This window comes from Pyxicephalus adspersus, chromosome 5 (genome assembly GCF_032062135.1).
Source record: "Pyxicephalus adspersus chromosome 5, UCB_Pads_2.0, whole genome shotgun sequence".
Taxonomy (NCBI): Eukaryota; Metazoa; Chordata; class Amphibia; order Anura; family Pyxicephalidae; genus Pyxicephalus; species Pyxicephalus adspersus.
The window spans coordinates 133,003,765-133,028,198 of record NC_092862.1 but is presented as its reverse complement, the minus strand read 5'-3'; the positions used below and the strand labels follow the sequence as shown (position 1 = coordinate 133,028,198).

The window sequence follows — 24,434 nt, the reverse complement described above, 5'->3', positions numbered from 1 at the left end:
GCCTGGTAAGTTACTCGGTTCTATAATTTGTGTCAAAAGTGAATTTATATCATGGCTGATCAAGATAGGGATGGAGATAGGCTTGGATCCTAAAGAAGGGATTCGCTAACCCCCGGTCCATCTGGCCATCTGACAGCTGGGCCATCAGAGTACAGAGACCAGCGGACCCCAACCTGTGGTCCACAAACCCCACTTGTGGGGGGCACAGGGGGCATCAGAGGAATGTCTGTTCTTTTCTATCCTCCAACATAGACAAGAACAACCATTTGTATCGTACAACGATTATCTGACATGTGTACATAGCTTAAGGCTGCATGTTTTATATACTGTATGTAGCTCTAGGTAAAGTAGATCTAAACCCTAAAATCCGCCCTTTTCTTGGCCACCCAGCTTCCATACCTAAAAAAGGAATTGGTTGAAATAGTTGGTGGACTTCAATGAATATTCAATTATATCATATTTAAATCTTAACAAATTTGGGCAAATTTTCTAACGATCTAGTTGTTTTATAGTTCTGTTAATCCAACAGCTTGAATAATTTCCAAATCATGGACTTAAGGTCCCTTTACATCGGTGGTCTTAGGCTGCACCCAGGTGCACAGCAAACTGCTGTTGTCTATCCGGAAGCAGGAAACTGCACCACAAGGCAACCACATGTGCTGCTCCTGGGCATATATTATACGATAGTAACCTTGCAGCCAAAAGCAACTACTTTTGGAAACCGCATCATTTACCTTAACCACAGAAAAAAATGTTCCCAATCCTTCCCAGTTTACTTGAATTGGAGCAGTTGGGACTTCAGATGATTCCGCAGCATAACACTGTGGCTCACCATGGTTCTGAAAAGGCCCGGAAACTCTGCAGTATGGGGATTTTGACCACACTTGCTTTATGGGGTTACACAGGCCTATTACTATAAAGGGGAGCAAGAAAAGGAAGTCCACAATATTCTCATAGTTTATCTGGTTAGAGGGCCAAGGACATACCAAGTGTAGGACTGTAAAGGTCAATCACCAAGCACCTAAATAGTCACGTGCCATGGAGTTTGGTATATGGTTCCACATTTCCCAGGTGCTGTTTACTTTCCCATCTATTGGTCAGATTAGCATGGTATGAAAGCAAAGGTTGGTATGTGCTACTGCGAGGGGGCATTAAAGCAAATATGATGTCCTATATGGACAAAAGTTCATGGCATGCAGAGCAAATGTGTAAAACTGACATTCTTTTCTAATATATCCTTCAAGGGAGAAGGCAAGGTTGTGTTGTGATGAGAACTGGAAACAAGGGTGGATTGTGGGATGTCATTAAATGTGATGAAAAAGCAAAGTTTGTGTGCAAGAAGTGGGCAGAAGGGGTGACACCGCCACCAATCCCAACAACAACACCGGAGCCAACGTGCCCGACGGGATGGAAGACAAGCTCCCTTATAAGCTCATGTTTCAAAGTAAGTATTATGATTTCTATAAATGTTTCATTACCATGGTGCAGATTTATGGCAAATGCTAAAAACCTATACAATTCACCCTTAAAGTTTACAGTAGAAACATTGAAATCTTTTGGGAGGTTCTTGCAGCATCTCAGCTCCCCCTCCTAGGTATGACCCAACATCTATCTAGGTGGGTCCATCAGCAGCTCAGCTCTCCCTAGTCCCTCTTTCCAACAATGATTCAGAGCTCAGTTTATGTTGCTCCCCCAATTTAGTAAACAAAACAGCTCAGCTCCCCCCAGCTCCTATTCCCAGCAGCTGTTCAGCAACTCAGCTTTTCCTTCTCCCCCCTCCTAGGAAAAACTCATCAGCTCAGCTCACCCTGCTTCCCACTAGGGATGAGCGAGAATGCTCCTGGCATTCTCACTAAAATTTCCTTGAACTTCCAATGGTTCCCCGAAATTTCAGCAAACCGATTTTGCGAAACCATTGGAAGAGGGAATTAAAACAAGAGGATTTCCAGAGCTGCATTCAGCCCTGGGAATCCTCCTGCTTGCTATGCCCGGGGCACTAGAGGTTAATTAGTGCCCCGGGGATGGCACACTTTTCTCAATGAATGCAGCCACAGCTGTAATCATTGAGAAGATGTCTGGCAAAAGAGAACCTCCTGACACTGTAATAAAGGGTATCTACTTTAAATGATACATTTGTTACAGATACAAATGTATTATTTGTAAGAGATACTTATATTACAATGTCAGGAGGTTCTCCTGTGCTGGGCATCTTCTCAATGATTGCAGCTGTGGCTGGATTCATTGAGATGAGTGTGCGATCCCCGGGGCACTAATTAACCTCTAGTGCCCGGGGATTGCAGAGGATTTCCAGGGCTGCATGATGAAGCCCTGGAAATCCTCCTGTTCGGCGGGAGCTCGTCCTCTTGGCCAATCAAAAGGCTGTTCTCGCTTACGTTCGGTAAGCGAGAAAGGCCCTATTCGCCGCAAGATTGAACTTAATATTCTCCCCCGCTCATCCCTAATTTCCAATTTCAGCATTTGCAGTCACTATAAATCCTTTATTTATACATCTAATATTTATCTCTTTTACTCTTTACCAGTTTTTTACAAGAGATAATGCTGACAAGAAGACATGGTATGATGCCCGGGACTTTTGTCGAGCAATAGGAGGAGATTTACTCAGCATTAACAGTAAAGAAGATGAACAGATTGTTTCCTCAATGACACTGTAAGTAGAAATATGTTTTGTGTAGTAATTTATTTTCAGCTATGTTCATTATTTACAACACCAACAGCTTTATTTTCACGAACAAGTAAATAAGCTCTTTAGGGGTCTATTTGTATAGGGGTTAATGTTGCTTTTCATTAAAGCAGAACTCCAGGCACAAGAAGTCCACCTATTTGGTTTGTTGTCCACCTCCAACATTCAGAAAAAGAAGGATCTCTTGATGTGTGGATTATTCTAAATGCATAAAATGGTTATTTTTACACCCTTGACACAATACTACATCCTTGACACTTGTAAACTAACCCTACCCAACCTGCATGGCAATCACATTCTTACCTCCCTGGCCCATTAAAAGTGTTGTAGTGTTTTCAGATTAGGAATTTCCATCTTTCATTCTTACATGTGCATTCCTGGCATTGTGTTAATAAATAAAGTGCAATTTTTAATTATTTAAATAAAGGTAAATAACAACAAGAACATTTTTATCGGCTCTTTCAGACAAGCTGGTATGTACCGTAACATCTTCTGGATTGGTCTAGAGAGCAGTGATCCCCTTGAAGGATTTAAGTGGTCAGATGGTTCAGCTGTAAGTAATTCCATGTTTATTTTTTATCCTATTTATCATTTTACACAAATGCAGAAAACAAACTATGAAAAAAATGGGTCTGTTAAGAAAGCAGTGAATATGACATTCACCAAACATTTACAGGTGGAAGAAATTTCCTGGTTCATGTGTTTTTAATGGCACTGAGCCGTTCTCTAGCAAATGATGTGTGGTGAATAACAGATTCACTGCTCTATAGACTCCTTAAGTTTTGAAAATCAATGTAAAGTAAAATAGAAAAAAATAGAAAAGTCTCTTTAAATGGATGTAACTCTTTATTTTTACTTTATGTATTTTGTGTGTGCTTGTGCTCCAATCTCTTAATATATATATATATATATATATATATATATATATATATATGTATCTTCACAATTTATTTAATAAAAAAGGATCCCTATGGCAAACAACAATGACAGTTCTGAAATCATAAACAATGCATTGCAGGTGCAGTTACCTGCATTTGACCTGCTTTAGCTGACTTTTTCTTATAGACTTTCATGGAGTTTTTAAAATGATAAAGAACCCATCTAGTGGGGCCCAGAATTATCTGGATCAATGATTGATGTTCTTCTCTGTTTCTTTTAGGTTATTTATGAAAACTGGGCTTATGGAGAACCCAACAACCACCAGGGTGTGGAATTGTGCGGAGAGCTGAGCACTGATTACAGACTGTCCTGGAATGACAGGCACTGCGAACATCCAGCAGATTGGATCTGCGAGCTGAGAAAAGGTATGTACACCCCTATATAGGACACTGATGTCTGCTGTATGCAACATTGCAATGTAAAGGGATCAAAAATTGCAAAATTAGAAAGTTACTAATGACCGATGATACTGTAGGGCATTGGTTTAGTGTTTCTCAACCAGGGTTCCTCAAGAGGTTGCTCGGGGTTCTTTGAGCAATGAGCATGTTGTGCCTCTCTATTCAGTAATTATTGACACCAATAATATTTTTGGGTATCTGCAAGGGATGACTGTATACAAGGCATCACTGAGTATAGAGCCAGCTACCAGAGACTCCAGTGCATGCGTCACATCATATCAGTGGCTGTCCAATGACCCAAAAAAATGAATCTTTGTTAACTTAAAAGTCAGTGGTGAAGATGGTGGCTTCGTGGGATGCAGTGGTGACAGGTCCTGCTATATACAACAAGTATGCCATGCACAATCACCCAAACCAATGGGACTGATTTATTAAAGCTCTCCAAGGCTGGAGAGGATAAACTTTCATCAGTGAACCTGGGTGATCCAGCAAGCCTGGAATCAATCTAGTCCAGGATTAAAAACATTTGCTAGCAAATGAATTTTAAGAAATCCATTTAAGGTTTACTGGATCACCCAGCTCCATGGATGAAGATGTATCTTCTCCAGACCTGGAGAGCTTTAATAAATCTTGCCCATGAGTTGAATTCTGCAGCAATGCATCTTTGCCTTTTTTTGCCTAAAACAATTTATATTTCTAGTTAGTTGCTGACACCTAGTGGTTGTTCTCAGGAACATTGTGTAAAAAAAGTATAAAGACTGGAAATTTGTTTTGTTTTGTAATTTTGTTTGTTGAGTTAAAGTAGACCTGTCACAAAGAAATGGTCGCATTGACATGCGGATCACAAATAAGGGCAAAATAAGAGCTCCAAAAGTACAGAAACCATTGGATCAGAATCACTAGAATTTTCTAGTATTTGCAGAAAGGAACGTTAATAATTGCAGCCACTAAACTTAGTAAAAGTCACGTTTAAATGCAATTTGACCAAAATCTCTTGACATTGTCCATGGTAGTCACTTAGGAATTTTCTGCAATTTTCTCAGTTGTGCAAGAATGATAGAAAGAATCAAAAATAAACTATAATTGTATTTTTTTTGTTTAATGACTTTCAGAGGTAAATTTTTGACACCAGTTCAAAGCAGGGTACTGGTGCTACATCACATGGAGTGAGAGGAATACAAGTGCATTAGAGATAAGTAACCCTAAAAGGAGCAGTTACTGGTCAGGAGGAGGTCAAGTTGTCAGACGAGGGTTCTTCTTTAGGAGATCTGATGGGTGGTGCAAAGCATCCGGTTGGAGAAATACTTTTTTGTATTGATATTACATTTATAGTGGTCATAGTGGAACTGTAGGGTTACAAGGTCCCTGTAGGTGGTCATCTTGGTTAAGGACTTTGAATTGGACCCTATATGTGTTCTGGTATTTTATTTTGGTGATTTAGTTGGAATGACATGTTGTGTCTGATATTGAATTTTTCTGCAGTACTTTGTGTAATTATTCCCGAGGTGACCTGGAGTCTAATACAGATACATCAAGGTTTCTGTCTGATGATTCTTTCCAAAACAAAGGAGCCTTATTCAATATATATTTAGTATGGAGGAGACAATGTTGCTTCCAAAACATGGAGTTTTTAAGAACCTTTAGGATCCTTTAACCTGCTGTTTAAAACCACACGGTTGGCTTCTTCAGCAGCAAATTGTGCCCGGGAGTGGAAAATGGCACTGCAGGTAAACACATTTGTGCATGGTTGTAGCTGCGGTGCTTTTCTTCCACCAGAAGAGAAAAGGCAATCATGGAAACAAAGCAACACACTGCTTTCAGAAACCATGTTAGGATCCACCGAAGTTATGTACACAAAATGGTCCCCAAAGCTCGTGTTTACTTGAATGGGAACATTTGGGTTCACAGTTGAGCCTGTGATAAAAGGCTGGGGTCAACTGTGTGTCTGAAATGGCCCTTAACCTTTCTTTGCTTCTGTTTTAAGGCTATGTTCAGACTAGCTTCTTTCCCTGACACCCCTATAAGAAATAAATGGGAGCAACAGTGAGTTGTACAGTACTGCTAACTGCTGTTTGCTGTCTAATGGACAAATGTTGCTTTTTAATAAGCAGCATTTTGGTGCAAGTGACCGAGCCAGCCATTGGGAGCTGCACAGAATCTCTCAATTCCAAGGCAGGTCTGAAATTTTTCAGTACAGTACAGGACATTTTCATAAAGTACAGTACCCCCTGCAATCCATCAATTCATCATTTCACAATGCACAAGACAAAAGCCACTCAAATGCTGCAGGCTGCACTTTAATACCGTTTGACCCATCAAAGAAGAATGACCACAATAGCACCCAAAATATCAATTCTGAATTGTCTTCTTTCTACAATAAGTAGCTAAACTTTTTTTTTTTATTCCTTTCACTCACGACACTGTCAGAGAAAATAAAATTAAACAGACGAAATGGAAAGACTATTGCAACTGTTAGACACAAATTTTATTAGTTTGGTGTTTGGTAGGTTAGAAATCCTTGCCCTTCTGTACGGATCTGATAAAAAGCACGTGGTCACTCCTGGGAAAAGAATGCCAAAACAGAACAATTTTCATTATGAAAAGGCACAAGGTGCAGATGCCTATCTCCAAAATTACAGCCAATGTTACAAAAGTTGAAAAGGGCATAAAACTAATAACAATAATACTGAAAGATGGAACGAACAAACCCACAGGTTTTAATTCTTATAAAATGAGGATGTGACCGAGACTTCTTTCTAAAAGTATAAGGCAAACAAATAACCCATTTCTAAAATGACAACACTGATCAAACAATTATAACACAGATATAATAACAATTCATAGATGGACTAAGGCCTGCAGGGTTCCCCCAGAGGTTCCCATGTCATGATGTCTGCATTGTTCTGAGACCAACAGCACTTGGTAGAGCTGAATGACCCTGATGATCTTAATTTAAGAAGCCTTTTTTCTCATTGACCCCCAAAAGAAGTTTTAGTAGGGGTCCCCCAAGACCTGAAAATTATTTCAAGGGTTTTCCAGGGTTACAAAATGTTGATAACTGACCTGAATTGTCCATAATGGAAGGTAAGAATGTGGTAGTATATTCTTGGATCTGGAAAATCAACAACATGAACTGTTTCTGATTGTGATAAATCGAAATGGTTTTCTGAAATTAGATTTCCTCCTTTACAACTAGCTAATTTAGTTTATACTTGATTTATGTCTCCATAAGGTGCAGTACTTAAACCAGAACCTACAGAATCAACAGTTCCTGGTAAGAAATATTTGTTGTATATATATAAATTGGAATTGCACCTGTTGTCAGCTGTAGATTATATATGTGAGTGTGTGTGTGTGTTCAATAATTCCTTTAATAACAATCTATCTTTTGCAGAGAAATGCATATCCTTAATATATGTGGCTACAATTCATGCTTCATTCAGAATGTCTTCATTTGTAGCCTCTCCATTATGCTGAGAGCTGATGCTACAAATGTAAACACCCCCATCTGTAAAACCTAATGCAAGCATGGAGTTTTTTACCAGGAATAATGATAACCACCAGCAGCCTCTACACAGATTAACTGCATATAGTAGAGATTATAAGTATAATTATATACATATATACACACATATATATTTATATAGTACCGATATACAATTATGTCTTGTTACTCTTTATTGATTCCAAAATATGAGGTCTGTGACTTAATCTTTCCCTCAATATTTCACATTTCTGTTATTGGATGCCTAAACAGGCTTAACAGAGCAGGATGAGCCATGAATTTGACTTACAGGGTTTATTTTTTCTCTGCCCTATTTTACCAGTATCACATATTTTAATTCAGAGTTCAACATAAATATTTATTGGGAGATGCGCTCACATGATAGTTTTCCTATAATTGTGTTGTTATAAATGGTTTCCCCCCTGTCTCCAGCATTTGAAATGAGCAAAGATGGCTGGATAATCCGAGGTGACGTGCAGTATTATGTGAGTACATACGAACTGTCCATGGACAAGGCGCGAGAGTTTTGCAAGACTAACTTTGGTGACCTGGTCACAATCAATGGAGAAGATGAAAGAAAATTTCTCTGGAAATATGTAAGTACTTCATGTACAAAATATTTGTATGGAACAAAATCCCATTAAACCCCTTACCACTAGGGATGAGCGAGAACGCCTCTGACATTTTTGCGAAAATTTCCTCGAACTTTGATGGGTCCGCGAAATTTGAGCAAACCATTTTAACAGGCCCATTGGAAGATCGAGGAAATCATTACAGTAGGAGTACTGCAGCTGCATTCATGAATCCTCTTGTGTGTGATCCCCCGGCACTCGAGAATAAATGAGGGCTTGCCTGTCAGTGTGAGTCCCGCAGCTGTGCTCATCAATAATTGCAGCTGTGGGAATCATCACAGGATGATTCCCACGGCTGCATTCATTCATGAAAAGCACAGCCGCGGTACTCCTGTGTTCTTTGATAGAGAATCACTATCCAAGAACACATTCTACAGGGCTGCAAGAGCAATCGAGGGAGCAGAGCTGTCAGCTCTCCTGATTGGTCCAAAAAAATTCAATCTTGATGGCCGAATTTACACAGGCTGTTCTCGCTTACATGTTCGGTAAGCAAGAATGGTCCGATTTGCTGCAAGATCGAATTTGAAAATTTCGCTCGCTTATCCCTACTTCCCACCTCCGTATATAAATCTCTCTTAGCATAATGTCCCATGATGAGGATCCATTTTAAAAAAGTTATCCTAGGAGCTGACACTTTGCTAGCTGTCAAACTTGGCTGCTTCTGACAGCTTTGGTCCCCAGATACAGTGATAACTATATATACTATAAAATACTCATCATATTGTAGCTAAAGCTTTTATTCAGAATACAATGGTTTCAGCTTGAAGAATCTAATGCAGCCTATAGATGACAATGTGTCCCTGTTCAATATTGTATTTGTCTAATACATTTATTGTACAAATGTGATAAAACCATGCCACACGTATATATATATATATATATATATATATATATATATATTTACACACCTGTAATAATAATAATTATAAAAAAAGGGTTTGATATTTAAACAACCGGCCTGATTTATTAAAGCTCTCCAAAGCTAGAGATGATACACTTTTATCAGCAAACCAAATGTTTCATTTCGGGGCAGGTCAGAATTTATTACAGAAGGGACAGACAATGTTCCATCTGCAATAAGCTAACCTTACCTGTCTGATTGTACTTTTTTGATTGCAATCACCTATCCTTTTTCACCTTTCTTTTCTTTCTGCTTTACCTGTTTGGTCATCCTATTTGGCCAGGACAACCCAAATTTGGTGCAGGCAGAGGAGAAGCCAGGATGTGCTGGGTATCCGGCTCCCTACACTAAACTGCCAATGTGCACTCAGTGATTTTTTCATGGATTTGGATTGGGAAAGCAATCAGGCAGTAAGAATCATAAATTTAGAAGGGACATCACCTGTCTTTTCTGCAATAAACTCCTGTCTAATCCCTAAATTTGAAAGCAAAACTTTAGTTTCTCCTTATGTACCCATCCTTTCAACATGGATCCTGTATATTCCTGCTGTATTTATATCAGTTGCCTATAGTTGCTCCGAAAGAAATAGCCCTGGGACCATGTGATAAAGAGAATCTTTCATTTCTTAAGAAAATATATGAAAATGATCCAAGAGGATAACTTCCTACCTAGATGTGAGCATGTGTTCCTCCATATGGTAATGCTATTAGATAATTGGTGCATAATTCCCTTCTCTACTTATTTCTATCCTCTTTAGATCTTAAAGAACAGTGATAGCAAGATTAATGGATACTTCATTGGTTTACGCTTACACCTGGATAAACAATTTAAGTAAGTGTTTAGATTCCTATTCAGTCTTGTGTCACATTATATCATTTTTATATTGCTTGTTTGATATTTATTATTAGCTATATATGCACTGCTTCATTGACGAAATGCAGCTTGGTTGGGCACTCTATAGGTACACAAATTACTCTGCACAAATTACTACCTCCAAAGCAGCGGTTCACTGGCAGGTGGAAGCAGTAACAGCGCCACAACCTCATGGCCAGTCTGAACAAAGCCTTGGATGGTGGGCTTATTGAGATCATTGATACAAAATATGCCCATGATACTGTTTGGAAAAGGAAAAAACAAACCGTCAAATCCCTTCACAGTTCTTGTACTTTCTGACCTGATCGAAAAATACTCCCCTAGTCCTCTCTTTACACCTCTAATGACCTACCAATGACTTCCTCACTCATAACCTCATCACAGGCATGGCTCCACGACTTTTCTAGTGCTGCCCCAGCTCTCTGGAATGGTCTTCCGCTTCCTTTTCGGCTTCCTTCTACTTTCTGCTCATTTAAAAGAGCACTCAAAACCCATCTTTTTAAACTTGCCTACCCATCTTCTTCTGTCTCCTAAACCCTCACTACTCTCCCACTATTCCTTATCCCCCCTCCTATTGTGTGATACTTCCCCACCTCCTAGTACTTTGGAGTACTTTAGATTCCTCCCATATCCCGAAAAAAATGTAGTTAGGTTAATCGTCTTTACCTCATCAAATTGTCCGTAGACTTCATTATGAAATATGACTATGGTAGGGACATTAGATTGTGAGCCCTTTTGAGGGACAGCTAGTGACATGACTATGAACTTTGTACAGCGCTGCATAATATGTCAGCCCTATATAAATATTGGCTAATAATAAGGACATTTATTGCATTTAAACACATTTGGACTGATTAAATAATGGAATTTAGGCTGTTTTTCACCTTGGCTGAATTTTCACCTTGCAAAGAATAATTCACTTAGCTAGTAGTGCAGTCAAAATTCACTTTGCAAAGAATACCCAACCACATGCAGGAAATCTAAAACAACGGGAATTAGTCCTGCATATAATTGGATGGTTCAAGTTAGCAAAGCTTCATCTCATTTACTAAACTGAGCATAATTTCCTCAATAAATCCCCCACTATCTGCATATTTTCATTACTCCTTTTCAATACATCTGAACTGCAGATCTCTAACACCAATGTAGAACGGTTATATTTGGAAACTGAAATAGTATGTTTTGTGTTCTTTAGATGGATGGATGGATCTCCTGTGGATTATGTGGCGTGGGCAAGTTATGAACCCAACTTTGCTAACAATGATGAGAACTGCGTAATAATATATAAAAATCTAGGTAGCGTATATTCTATGTATCCCAATGGTGCTGTCACTGTGATAGTTTTGTTTTCAGACAATAAACTGTAGGAGGCCTGAGCATTATGCAATTTTAGTAGCTCATTGCTTATGCCAAAACCATTGTGTTTTATTGCAGAAAAAATAATAATCGTACAACATTGAAACAAACACAATGGTGTAAGCTACACAAAAGGATGTAATAGTAGTTAAATATATATATTGTTGCTTAAATAAAATTTGACAATCCCCCTCCAAAATGTCTGCACAGAATTCAACATACAACAAATTTTCATTGCAACTTTAAATGCACAAAACAGAAGAATTGTGTGATTGGGAGCTTTTAGTTGATTATTGAAGCTTGTGTATGGCTTACGCCATAGGGATGTAAATGTTCCATCGGAAATTAATTGTCACTCCTAAATAATTACTTATAAGGGGTCACTTTAGAAAGCTGTGAATCTGACATTCACCAACCCCCCTCCGGTGAAGAATCAATCACTGCCATGAACCTGGATGATTTACTACAAGAGCTAAGTTTCTCAACCAGGCTTCCTCCAGAGGCTGCTACAGCATCCTAAGGCTATTTGTTCCTAACAGGTCAGGTTAAGTGACACCAGTAATCTTTTTGGCTATCTGTAAGAGTGATATTCTTCCAATAGCCAGCAATGCAAGAGACATTGTTCCCATTGACCACCACACTAATATACTGTGGTCTGTACATATAGTAATTATAGTAGGGGTTCCTTTATACCTGAAAGTTATATCAAAGGTTCCCTTCTACTGAAAAGGTCAAGAAAGGCTGCACTAGGGAATGTTTAGTGAATGTTTAATTTGCTGCTTTATCAATGGCTTCATGGAAGCTTTTAGCAGCATAATTGATATTGGACTGTATAGTTGTAACATAATTACCCAAAGTGGAAAAAGTTAAAAAATTGAGACCACATTTTTTGTCCGATTGTGACTGGTTCTCTTAATGAATGCATTTTTTTGTAATATTTCTTTTGAAATAACTGCTTTTACTATTTCCATTACAGGTTATTGGAATGACATAAACTGTGGGTATCCAAATCCTTTCATTTGTGAAAGGAAAACCAGTAACATCAATACAACCTTTGCTCCAACAGCCCCCGCACCACAGGGAGGATGCCCGTCAGAATGGCTGCCATTTAGAAAGAAGGTAACCTGCATGATGACAGTTACATTTATCTCATTGCAGTGGTTTGATATTATGGATTATAATAAGGGCTGGGGGTTCATAAGACCAATCAACAATTCTCTGCAAAATGTCATTAAAAGATCATTTCTGCAAAAAAAGTATTCTTTTCTGTTAACTACATAATGCATGCATAATGTTAGTATCCAATCTAAGATTCCATTTTTGAATGCTTCTGCCTTTCTTTATGTTTTTACCTACATTTACATTAAAGTCCATCATAAGTACCAGCAACAAGGGTGTGAAACAAATCATAGAACACTGGGAAATGGGAGGAAGGCTTTATCATTTCGGAGGAAGTTTGGCTAGTGTATCCAATAAATTACATGAATTACCATTGTGCAGTTGGCAGAATATTTTTTTTTATCAAATAGTGATTTTATATCTTTTTATATCTTAAAATGTTAGCTTTTAAAAAGAGTTTTAACTGTTTCTGGTGCAAAAAGTTTTGGCTGCAGATTGAATAGTGGTGTTAAAATGATTTTATTGTGCCTTGTATAGTTACAGTCGCTCAATGATCAAGTCCTTTTTCCTGGAGCCAACACCCAACCTTATCAAAACCCAATATTTGCAGGAATAGGGAACACAAAACATTCTGACCCTCTTCCCACATAGCATTGCCCAGTGCAGGAGAGGTAATTGATTGAGCTCAAGATAATATACACAGCTGGCAGTTTCCTGCTCTGTATAAAATAAGTGCCCACTTTTGGGTTTACCTAACCAACTAAGTATCTGGCAAAGTAAACTTAGGCTTGAATTCTGAATGCATCCCAGTGCAGCCAAACAGACCTTGAAACAAACTGAGGCGACTTAAAACAAAACTACTCCTAGCTACAGCACAGTACATATTGGTACAGCGTACAGTGAATCCTTAGGGAGAACTCTACTTTCAAGACCTGGGTTTATGGTGCCCCAGAAATTTGTATGCTTTGGGATTTATGAGAGGGGTCTTTTGACAAGCCAATAGGGAGAATATGAGAGATGTTCCAGGATTATGCACACAGTAATAGTAAGTACAAGTAATAGTTCCCAGTACAACCCTGGAACCTAGTATGTTGTGTAGCAATTTGCGGTGTTCAGGTTTATTGCCTTGGATCCTTTTAGCAAATGTATTGGCCGGACTGTCTATCTTGGCAGCTATATTGAGAAAAATTTGATGTTCACCTACATTTTTATCTTCTTGTGCACCAGCACACCTCAAAGCTTCAAGTTTGGAGTATCCAATTTCTGTAAAGTTAAGTCAGATCAGAAGTTAAAAACTGGGGCATTTATTGCTCTCGGGAGCCTATTGCCAACTGCTAGATTCCCAGGGGTGGTAATCATTTGTTTTTTGCAGGCATGTGCCAACACTTGAGTTTGCGATTGCAAAGTTTTGCAAAACATTGGGTTGCCTAACCCCTATTACAGTTTCCCTTCAACACAACTAAGGGGCATATTTTCTTTTTAAGTGTTTTAGAATTTATGGCGAAGAAGATAATGACCTGGTGGAATGGCATTTAGCAAGGACAGCATGTCAGCAGGCGGGAGGAAATTTGGTCAGTGTATCCGATGAAATGGTGCAAGGTAAGATGGAAGTACATTTAGCTGGCAATTTATTAGCTTTATTTCCTTCATAGTTATTATTAATACACAGTATTTATAGTGCCAACATAATATGCAGCGTTTTTTCAAAGTCCATAGTTATGTCATTAATTGTTCCTCAAAGGGGCTCACAATCTAATGTCCCTACCAAAGTCATATGTCATTAATACAATCTAACGGGGGAAGTCAATTAACCTAACAGCTTGTTTTTTCAAAAGAGTGAGGAAACCCAATCAAACAAGGGGAAAGCCTACAAACCCCATAGCGATAGTGTCCTGGCTGAGATTTGAACCTGGGACCTACCGCTACAAAGGCAAGAGGGCTAACCACTGAGCCACAGTACTCCATCAGAGCATGAGTCCAAAGGAATGTTCTATAATGTTCGCTGCAATGTTTACACAATTGTAATCTATGTTGGACTGGCAACCTGGAGCCCCCCCCAGATAAAATAAGAGTGGGGGCTCATCTCATAGCTGTGAATTCAATAATAAGTGTTAATTATCGACATGTTAAAACATCAATGGGTGGAGTAGACATTATACAAGGCAATTCCTTCCACATCACTGTGCTACGCATAGCAAAACTGGGACACAACAGACCTACCCATAGCAATCATCCTGTAGAAAACTAGAGGAGGGGGTGGATACAAGACCGGACATCCTGCACAAGAAGAGAGCAGCAGTGACCGGTCCTAATACATAAAACTCCCACAATATAACTTTGGTCAAACTACACCTGCCTAAATGTATTCTATCCTAACATTTTATCTGTTTTCTCCTAGCTTTCCTAGTTTACAACTTGAAAAATATAAAGGTTGATCTCTGGATTGGGCTGAATGATGTCAATTCTGAACACAAGTTTGTATGGACAGACCAGAGTGGAATACAATATACCAACTGGGCCAAAGGTCATCCATCTGGGAGCCACGTTTATGCCCACGATGATGATGTGAGTTTTAGCAGATGGTCGATAAACTAGGACTATTTGGAGTAGCTTAGTAGCAAAAAGGTGCCGATGAGTAGGTATGAGCGAGAATACCTCCGGCATTCTCGGTAAAATTTCCTCAAACTTCAGATGGTTTTGCAAAATTTCGGCAAACCCATTTTGCCAAACCATCGGAAGATCTAGGAAATTTTACCAGGAGGATTTACAGGGAATCCTCCTGTTTGCGATCCCTGGGGCACTAGAGGTTAATTAACCTCTAGTCCCGGGGATATCCTCAATGAATGCAGCCGCCTCGGCCACATTCATTGAGAAGATGTGTGATCCCCAGCACTAGAGGTTCATTAACCTCATTAAAAAAAATTCGATCGGCGATTTTACACCGGACGTTTTCGCTTAAAATTCGGTAAGTTAGAATGGCCGAATTTGCCGCCAAATCGAGTTTTAAAAACTCCCTGGCTCATCCCTACTGAAGAGTGCACATTGGGTAAATGTAGGTAAAAATAAAAGAGTGTGCAATGGGTACAGTGGAAGTGCAAACGTGAGTGTTGAATGCAATAGCAGCCAGTGCAAGTGTGTCCTTTAGGTGCAGCTGCAGATAATGCAGAAATGTTTGTCTTTTGCAGTAGATATCACTGCAGGAGTGCTAATCAGATTCAGTGAATCTTTTGGATATCCAAAATTGTAGGGCACTAATATTTTGTATTCCATGGGGATGTGCACCTGTGTGCAGTAGAAAAGTGTGCAGGTGCAGCAGCCTTCAGTTAGGAAATGCATGGTGCAGTAACTTTCAATGGAAAACTGCATTGGTGCAGAAGAAGAGCCAGTATTAAAAGATGTATTTAGTCAGAGGAGCAATAAGAAATGGTGTAGGTGTAGTAAAGAGGGTTAAAATGTAATTGTTTAAGGGCAGTAGATGGGTAGTTGGTAAAACGTCCAGAAGCATTTATCTTTGGGATATCCTAAAATTGCACACAGCTGAACTTTGGATTCAAGAGAGTTAGGAGGAGAAATGCAAGCGGAGAGCTGTGGAAAAGTGCACAAGGGCTGTGCCATTTACTGGGGGAAGTCCACAGCTGCAGTGTTTAACAGAAAACTATGGAAGCGTTAAGTGGAATAGTGCCAACAGCGTTTAGAGAAAAGGTAGAGGAGGGATAAGGGTGGTGTAGATATAGTGATGGCAGGTGTTGGAGAGACAGTGGGTGGTTAGACGGTTAAAAGATGTGCAATAACAGGAATGCATGCCAGCTGGCAGATGCCTGTTAACGTCTCCAAGAAACATCATTGAACCCCTCGCCTTACAAAAAAAAAACAAGTTGGCATTTAAAATATTTGATTTTTCTTTGCTTTTACCTGCAGTTTTTTTTAAATAGATTCCCTTTATATCTGCATACCAGGAAAAAAAAAGTAAAGTCACTAAAAAGAAGAAATGTGGACAAATACAGGGCTTTGTCATTTGATGCTATTATGTGTACTTTGTAGTAGAAAAACAGCCTGCATGTTATCAGCACAAAGTCAGGTACCACTGAATGTTCAGCAATGCCAGGTCCTAATGGCCAGTAATCTAATTGGCATTCATCCACGGACCATCACACTAATGTACTGTAAGCTGTGGATATCGTAATTATAGAAGGGGTTCCCCAAACACCTAACAGTTATTTCATAGGCTCCCCCATGTTAAAAAGGTTGAGAAAGGCTGATTTTTTAACTCAATTACCTAACCTGATTAAACATTCATATAGCAGAACCAACATTTTTAGCATTAACTGCTTATATTACTATTCCATTGTAGACGGACTGTGTGGCTCTAAAAGTGGGATCAGTATTGGATGCTGGGTCCTGGGTTGAAGAGGACTGTGACCTGGATAAAGGATACATATGCCACAAATCTCAAGGTAATATCACTTATATACCAAATGTCGGACAGGGTTACAGGATCATTTTTTAGGCAGAGTGATTGTGGAGTGCTTTTCAGTGGCTGGCAAACTATAAGACTCTTTTTCACCAATGGTGAAGCACAGGAATATCATATATCTGATATCTTTTCTGCCACCTTTAGAAGAATTGGACAGTAAGAATTGGAGTAAGAATTGGAGTAAGAAAAAAAAATATTAAGATTGCTATGCTGATGCACTTGTTTGGTTATAGATACACATAGGACAGTACCTATGGGGGGTCCCAGCTGCACTCTTTTTCTGGAATTGCTCCCAAACAGCAATTATGCATGTAGTCTAAAATTGTGTTATTCTGATATTACCAGGTACCTTAATTATTTTCAAACTGTATTTTTTAAAGAGGAAACATATTACATAGTGCTGTACATTAAATAGAGGTTGCAAATGACAGACAGTGACACAGAAGGAGAGAACCCTGCCCAAAAAAACTTACAATGTAAGACCCTCCGGATTCCACCATGGCTCCAAATACAACTGAATTTCTGGGTGACGGTATATTTAAGGAGCCACATTCAGCTGAATTTATTTCATATTACCATTGTATAGCAAGTTGGTATAAAAATAATCTATTGATGCACCTGGAATGTATTTAGTTGATTTACCTAGTGAGTCAATAAATCCAGTCCACCAATATTTTCAAAACTAGTCAGCAATGGCAGCCACCTTAAGCCTTTAGGGTACTTGAATCCAGGTTTATTTTCCAAAAAACAAAAATGAACAAAGGTTGGTAACAGATTGTACCTATACACAACAACATGATTAATATGAAAGATGCTCCATGTATATGTCTTCCTTGTTGCCATTTTACCATCTGGACAAGGGGTTGCTTAAGCTTTGCTACCTTCTGTTGAGAGGTCCAGGTGATGAACAAAGTTAGAGATGTTTTTACCAAGACCACCCGAAATCCTTTGTGTCTTGTACTCTACCCACTGCTGTTTCAGCATCGTACTCCCGAAAGTCAAGGCAGTGAGCACTTTGGCCCTGACCTAATAAAGCTCTGGAGAGGATACACTGTTATCAGTGAAGCTGGGTGATACAGCTATCCTGGAATGGATCTGATCCAGTATTCAAAACATTTTATAACAAATAGCAAATGACGTTTAATAAATCCATTCCAGGTTTGCTGGATCACCCAGCTTCTCTGTGGAAAGTGTATCATCTCCAGCCTTGGAGCTTTAATAAATCGGGCATCTTGAGCATGAGCCACAGAAAGTCCTGAGATTCTGTTCTCCCTTTCACCCAATTCATCCAGCCAATATAGCCAGTAATGTCTAGACAATGGAGGAAAAGAAGAAGTGTTAAACATAGAGATATATTGTGTCTTCATCTCTTTCTTTCAATTGCTTACCTAGGTGCTGATCGATGAGTAGTAACATTTTCTAATTTCTATTCATTTTAATTTCTGTATTTATCCTTTTTTCCTCAGACCCCACACTGCCTTTTGTGCCAACGGTGGCTCCAGCCTCTAACCAGTATGTGTATGGTGATGCCACCTACATATTTCAGAAAACGAAAATGAAGTGGGATGAGGCACGGCGAATGTGTAAAAACTCTGACTCCGAGCTTGCCAGCATTTTAGAGGAGTACACCGCTTCCTACCTAAGAGTGCAGCTATATAAATATAAGGAACCTTTCTGGATTGGGCTTAACAGTAATAAGGTTAGTACAAAAAAAGAGTGTGGGAAATTGAGCAGAAATCAAAATATCATAAATGTGTAGCTTTATTTAATGTTAAATGAAGCAAAGAAAAAAAATTGTGCCATGGGAGCCAATTTATATTTCTAACTTCATTTAGATTTTTAAAAAATTGATAATACTTTTTCCTTCATCTATAGTGTGTTTTTAACTCTCTCTCTCTTTTAAATAAAGTAATAAAAGGGTTCTAGCCTTCCTTTCGATAATTTAGAGAAGTGCTTCTCAACCAGAGTTCTGTGGAACCTTTGGATTTCTCCAGAAGTCACTAGGGGTCCCTTGAGCTATGAGCAGTTGGTAACTCTCAGGTCAGTTTACCTGACAATGATCTTTTTGGCTGTCTGTAAAAATTACATTCTTTCCAATGGCAGTGTAGGAGACATTCTTCCTACTGACCACCACACTTATGTACTTATGTGGATATATTAACTATTGTAGGTGTTCCCTGAAGACCTGAAAGTTATTTCAAGGGTTCCCCAAAGGTGAAAAGAGAAACACTAGTCTAGAGTTTCTTTAGTGGTTGAACTCAATGTACATACTTTTTGCTATGTACATTCATAAGGTTGAGTTCCCATTTACTATAATCAGAGAGACATCTACTTTTCTTGAGCATCTCCAAAGATTTGACCTACCAGGGCCATCACTCAACGGTGCCAGCCATACATGTGTAATTCACTGAGCTAACTAATATGACAAAAATAACAATCATTATGGTGTATACCAAATGTATTAAAACTTAGTGACATGAGCTTATAGAGCTGTAAATGTAATATTGAAATGAAGCTCATCTGTATTTTCAACTACATCTTACATAATTAATAACAAATCAATAAATATGAGATGACAACTGTTCATTGATGGGAGACCATCTCATATCTATGGCGGAAAGTAGATGCCCCTTGACCTATACCACACGAGGGATCATCTATTGCCTGATTTGTTCAACAAACCTATCTCTATTGCTATTGTTCATCTCCATATTGGAGGTTCTGAAGGCAAATGCCTGTCCTTACTTCTCTTCTACATTGTAATAAGCTGGCTGCAGATCCAATCGCCTGCTAATGTGCAATTGAAAGTTTTGTAAAGAATTTGGGCTCTGACCCTATTCCTCGCTCCCCCTATTTACTTCATTCTTTTTTCTCTTAATTACTCCAACTGTACTTGTACTTCATTATACATTTTATTGTTCTTTCTTGTTTTTTAGATTGTATTCATGACACTTAGGTAATGTATACTTGACCACATATATCTGCTCCCAATATTTCAAAATTTCATTAGCAGTAATAAGTGAAACTGAGATACCTGTTTATGCAAAATTTCCAAGTAGATATGCATTTTCATGAAAATGTCATGAAAATTGCAGTGAAAATATTTTTATTTTATTTTACTAAAATACTGGGTCACTGGAGTGCAAGGGATAAATGAATCACCGAGTCACTGGAGCTCCTGGGGTCACTGGAGAACATGGTCACTAGCACACAAAGGATCATTGGAGTACAAAAATCGCTGAAGCAAAGGAAAAATCTTTGCCTATCACCTATGGTTTACAGGTATACAGGGTTTGCCACAGAAACCAGGATAACATTTTTACTCTCCAATTGTTTCAGACGGACAATCAGTTTAAATGGATTGATGGATGGAAACTCCGTTACACAAAATGGGCTTCAGGAGAACCGAAAAAAAAGAAAGCTTGTGTTTACATTGATATAGATGGCCAGTGGAAGACAGCGTCCTGTGATGAGACATATGCTTCAGTTTGCAAGCAAACTAGTGGTAAGCTGTGTATAATTTCGGCAATCTGTTTGCCTGCTTTTTCTTCAGGCATGGACCCATAACTGCCCTACTAATCTTTCCTATAGAGCAGTGTTTCTGGATCCTTAGGGGGAACCCTTGAAAAAACTTTCAGGTCTTAGGGGAACCCCTGCTAAAATTATTATATCTGCAGCTCACAGTGTATTAGTTTAGTAGCCTGTAGGCAGAAATCCTTTTACATTTTGGGTCGTTGGAAAAAAAATCTACCCCTACAGATCGGCAAAAAGATCATTGGTGTCAATTAAATTGCCCCGAAAGGCTCAAATTGCTTCTAGCAATCTCTGGAGGAATCCTAGGGATCCACAGAATCTCGGCTGAGAAGCACTGCTATAGAGGCTGCTTAGGGTTCCATTGGCCCTCCATTCTTCCAGTTTTACGAACATGAAATCAATAAGACTGATTTAATAACCAATGTTCGTCGATGATTAAATGACCAAACTTTAATTTATCAGCATGAGTGTGCAGCAGTTGACTTTAACGTTATAACTAATTTGTCTTTCTGTATCATTGAAGGACATATATATTGCTTTTTGTTTGATAAACAGCTGTAATAAATACTATCCAGGTATGAATATTTAACAAATGGGCAAAACAAAGCAATGCAATAGTAACCAATCTGTAGCCTGTAGGTTCCCAACCATTGGCATTACCACTTGGTTAGAATGGAGTTTTGGAACTAGAAGCACACACTGCTGTAGACTGTTAGTTTCAGTGTAGATTTATGTTCTTTCAATACAAGGCTTCAGGCAATGTTGATCTGTAGATTGCAGTTGCCCAGAGTTTAAGATTGTGGTTGCCTAGCTCTGATGGCCTCTTGAGGATCATATTGGCTTGATTTCAATGCATCATTGTCACAGTCTTAAGCTACGTACACACTTCCAATAATTATCGTTGGTAAACGAACGACGAACGATACTGCACGATATCGCGAACGATCGTATAGCACCGATCCTGTACATGCAGATAACGACACGATCGTTCGCAGATATTGTACACACAATAGATGCGATCGTTTGAGCGATACAGGAAGTGACGTGCACGACAGGAAGTGAACGAACGTTCGTTCATCACGCATGCTCAGACCATGGACGATCAATGAACGACCGTACACATGATAGATGGTAAACGATTGTCGTCCAATCCGATCCGCCGGTCCGGTCGGTCATTTCCACCGACTATGCTCGTTCGTCGGCGTCGTTGGTTACTTTTTTTACGAACGATTTTTGACCAATCGATCGTTCGTCGTTCGTTGGTCGTTCATTTCCAACGATAAAAATTGGAAGTGTGTACGCAGCTTTAGTCTAAGTACTGTATACAACAAATAAAAGTATGAACACAGGATTTTGAAATGCACTTTATTCATGTTTTATTACTGTGATAAGTAATATTATTTTAATAAGGTTTTATAACAATAGAAGTTACTTATAATTATTTGATGCTCATAACATTTAAATTATTATTATTTTAGTTATAGTTCCCACAGAACCACCTCAAAAACCTGGAAAATGCCCAGATTCTCCATCAAAGGGCTGGATACCCTTCCGTGGCCATTGCTATCTTGTGGAATCTTCATACACCAGAAACTGGGCTCAGGCATCCATGGAGTGTCTTCGGCAAGGTGAGTAAGATAACATTCAGCATAGCAGAACAGGGAGCTTGATGCAGAATAAATTCTGTACCTAGGAAGACACTTCAAAAACTAAGAATAGATAAGAAGATGGATGTAAGTTGGCCCCATGGCCAAAACCAGTTGTATAGCACTATCGCAGCATTCCCAATTTCAGAGCACAACCTGTATAATAAAAGTAATGCTGCAGCCAAACATAAAATCAATGTAAGCAAACATACATAGCCGACCTTCTAAATGACTCTAGTTATTTCACATGAGGATTACTACACTAACAAAATCCTTAAAACTAAATTATATTCTCACCTTCTAATTCTTCTGAATGGGAGCCTGCAACCAACATAGAATCATGAGAGGTAGGCTGCAAAAAGAAACATCATATGCCAAGTGCCATACTACCCAGAAGCAGTGTGAAAAGCCTTCCATAATAATTTAGAATACATTCACGTCACTGTTGCAAGATCTTGCCTATGAATTCACAATTTTCACCTACATTTTGATTAAAGAAAAGGTGATTTTGAAGATATTATGCTATTTGCCCAGATATAATAAAACAGACCTTGCCAAATCCTGGGTGAATATTGCCAAAGCTGCCATCACACATACAGGCGGACATTAATTTAAAGTTACCCTGCCAGAGTAGGATGTAATCATAAAAGATGGTGCCGTGCAGTTATACTTACCTTTCCAGTGGTTGGTGCCTCCTACCTATGTTGCATTGCAAAGGTAAAGCCTACTTTGACACTTCCAGTAGTGTTGGATGCCTTCATTCCTTTCTCTGTCCCGTGGATTCATCCTCTGACCTCTACGACCCTACAGGATGCAGCAATGATGTAGAGGTTAAAGGATAGAATTATGGTGCATAGCAGGACACATGGGCATCTGGAACTCCCCAAAGAATGCCTCAGAGTATGAGAAAGGCACTGGGACCGAAGAGAGGTAGGAGACACAAGCCACCAAAAAGGTCATATTTAAACCTACTCTCTTCACGGGAACCTTCTTTTCTCTGACAGGGTTGCTTTATTACATATATACAGTTATATATACCAGTTGTCATTAATCTAATTTTCCATTTTTTTGTTTTCAGGAGCAAATTTAGCTTCAGTTGAAGATCAGTTGGAAGCAGACTTTTTATTTCACAGCGTTGAGTTACTCAGTGACCGGACAAACACCTTTTGGATTGGTTTATATAGGAATGTAGAAGGTACAGTAGTTGCATTTTTGGTTATTATATGATAAATAATGTTTTAATGTAAAGTGGTTAATTACTTTTTCGAGCATTCAAGTGACTGGAATATATGATTGTGTCCATTTGATATTGAGATACTCAATTTTTCATTCTGCTGTTTCAAAATCCTGATCAGCACTTTCTGATCTCTATATTTATAAAAGTAGAAAAGTTTATGTTTCATGGTTATATTCAGAGCAAACAAGCCCATTGGGACATTACATGGGCACCATGGTTGGTTCAGTGGTTAGGACTCTGGCCTTTGCAGCATTAGGTCCCAGGTTCGAATTCTGGCCAGGATGCTATCTACAAAGAGTTTGTATGTTCTCCATGTGTCTGCGTAGGTTTCCTCTGGGTCATCACATAGTTAGGTTAATCGGCTTTCCCTCAAAATTTGTCCTTAGACTGTGTTAATGGCATATGACTGTGGTAAGGACTTTGTGAGCCCCTTTGGGGGACAAACAATAATAATTACAACACAGGTCTATTGGATTAGTTAGGATGCCAAAGAAAATAAATAAATAGCAATGCAGTAGTGCATGGTCCACACATTGCAATATTGTGTGCAGTAGTGGGAAAGCAACCCCAGGCATTCATTATTGATGTTTTCCACTGAAACATTAGGATGTCAATACAGTTTTTTTTGTAATCACAATTATCTTCATGTACCTATAGCAAAATGGCTGTGGCTGGACAACACACCCATGGACTATGTAAACTGGAATACTGGAGAACCATCTGACCAATCAGATGAGGACTGTGTGGAGATGTACACTAAAAAAGGGACCTGGAACAACAATTACTGCTCTTCTTATAGGGGATACATTTGTAAAAGACCAAAAAGTAAGTCAATATACCATTCTTTCTGTATGTGCTCAAATATTACATACATGCAGAGTTAAAAATGGCCCTTTTATAGGGAATAGATCTGTTTAAGATGTGCAGACACACTGCTAACAGGCCACCACTTTCATTAAGTATACACTCACTGATAAATGTGGGGCTATAAATAAAAAATATGAAAAAAAAAAAATATAATATAAAAGTATATCTGTATTAAAGCTTTCCATGAAGTGTATTTTTATTTTCCAATTAAAATGAACATATTAGGAATACCAAATATCTGCCATTTGTTGC

General features: G+C 38.8%; 1 protein-coding gene across 1 annotated transcript in view; it reads left to right on the top strand.

Moving 5' to 3' along the window:
* The window catches only part of MRC1 (mannose receptor C-type 1), a 56,592-nt gene that overhangs the window by 27,243 nt on the left and 4,915 nt on the right, over positions 1–24,434 (top strand). The window contains exons 12-28 of the mRNA XM_072412771.1: positions 1,245–1,444; positions 2,541–2,668; positions 3,167–3,254; positions 3,861–4,005; positions 7,271–7,312; positions 7,976–8,139; positions 9,834–9,907; positions 11,145–11,245; positions 12,282–12,424; positions 13,909–14,023; positions 14,823–14,989; positions 16,776–16,878; positions 18,365–18,597; positions 20,238–20,403; positions 21,911–22,060; positions 23,157–23,273; positions 23,973–24,140. Of these exons, the coding sequence (XP_072268872.1) occupies positions 1,245–1,444; positions 2,541–2,668; positions 3,167–3,254; positions 3,861–4,005; positions 7,271–7,312; positions 7,976–8,139; positions 9,834–9,907; positions 11,145–11,245; positions 12,282–12,424; positions 13,909–14,023; positions 14,823–14,989; positions 16,776–16,878; positions 18,365–18,597; positions 20,238–20,403; positions 21,911–22,060; positions 23,157–23,273; positions 23,973–24,140 (2,304 nt within the window). The remainder of the gene's footprint in view (positions 1–1,244; positions 1,445–2,540; positions 2,669–3,166; positions 3,255–3,860; positions 4,006–7,270; positions 7,313–7,975; positions 8,140–9,833; positions 9,908–11,144; positions 11,246–12,281; positions 12,425–13,908; positions 14,024–14,822; positions 14,990–16,775; positions 16,879–18,364; positions 18,598–20,237; positions 20,404–21,910; positions 22,061–23,156; positions 23,274–23,972; positions 24,141–24,434) is intronic.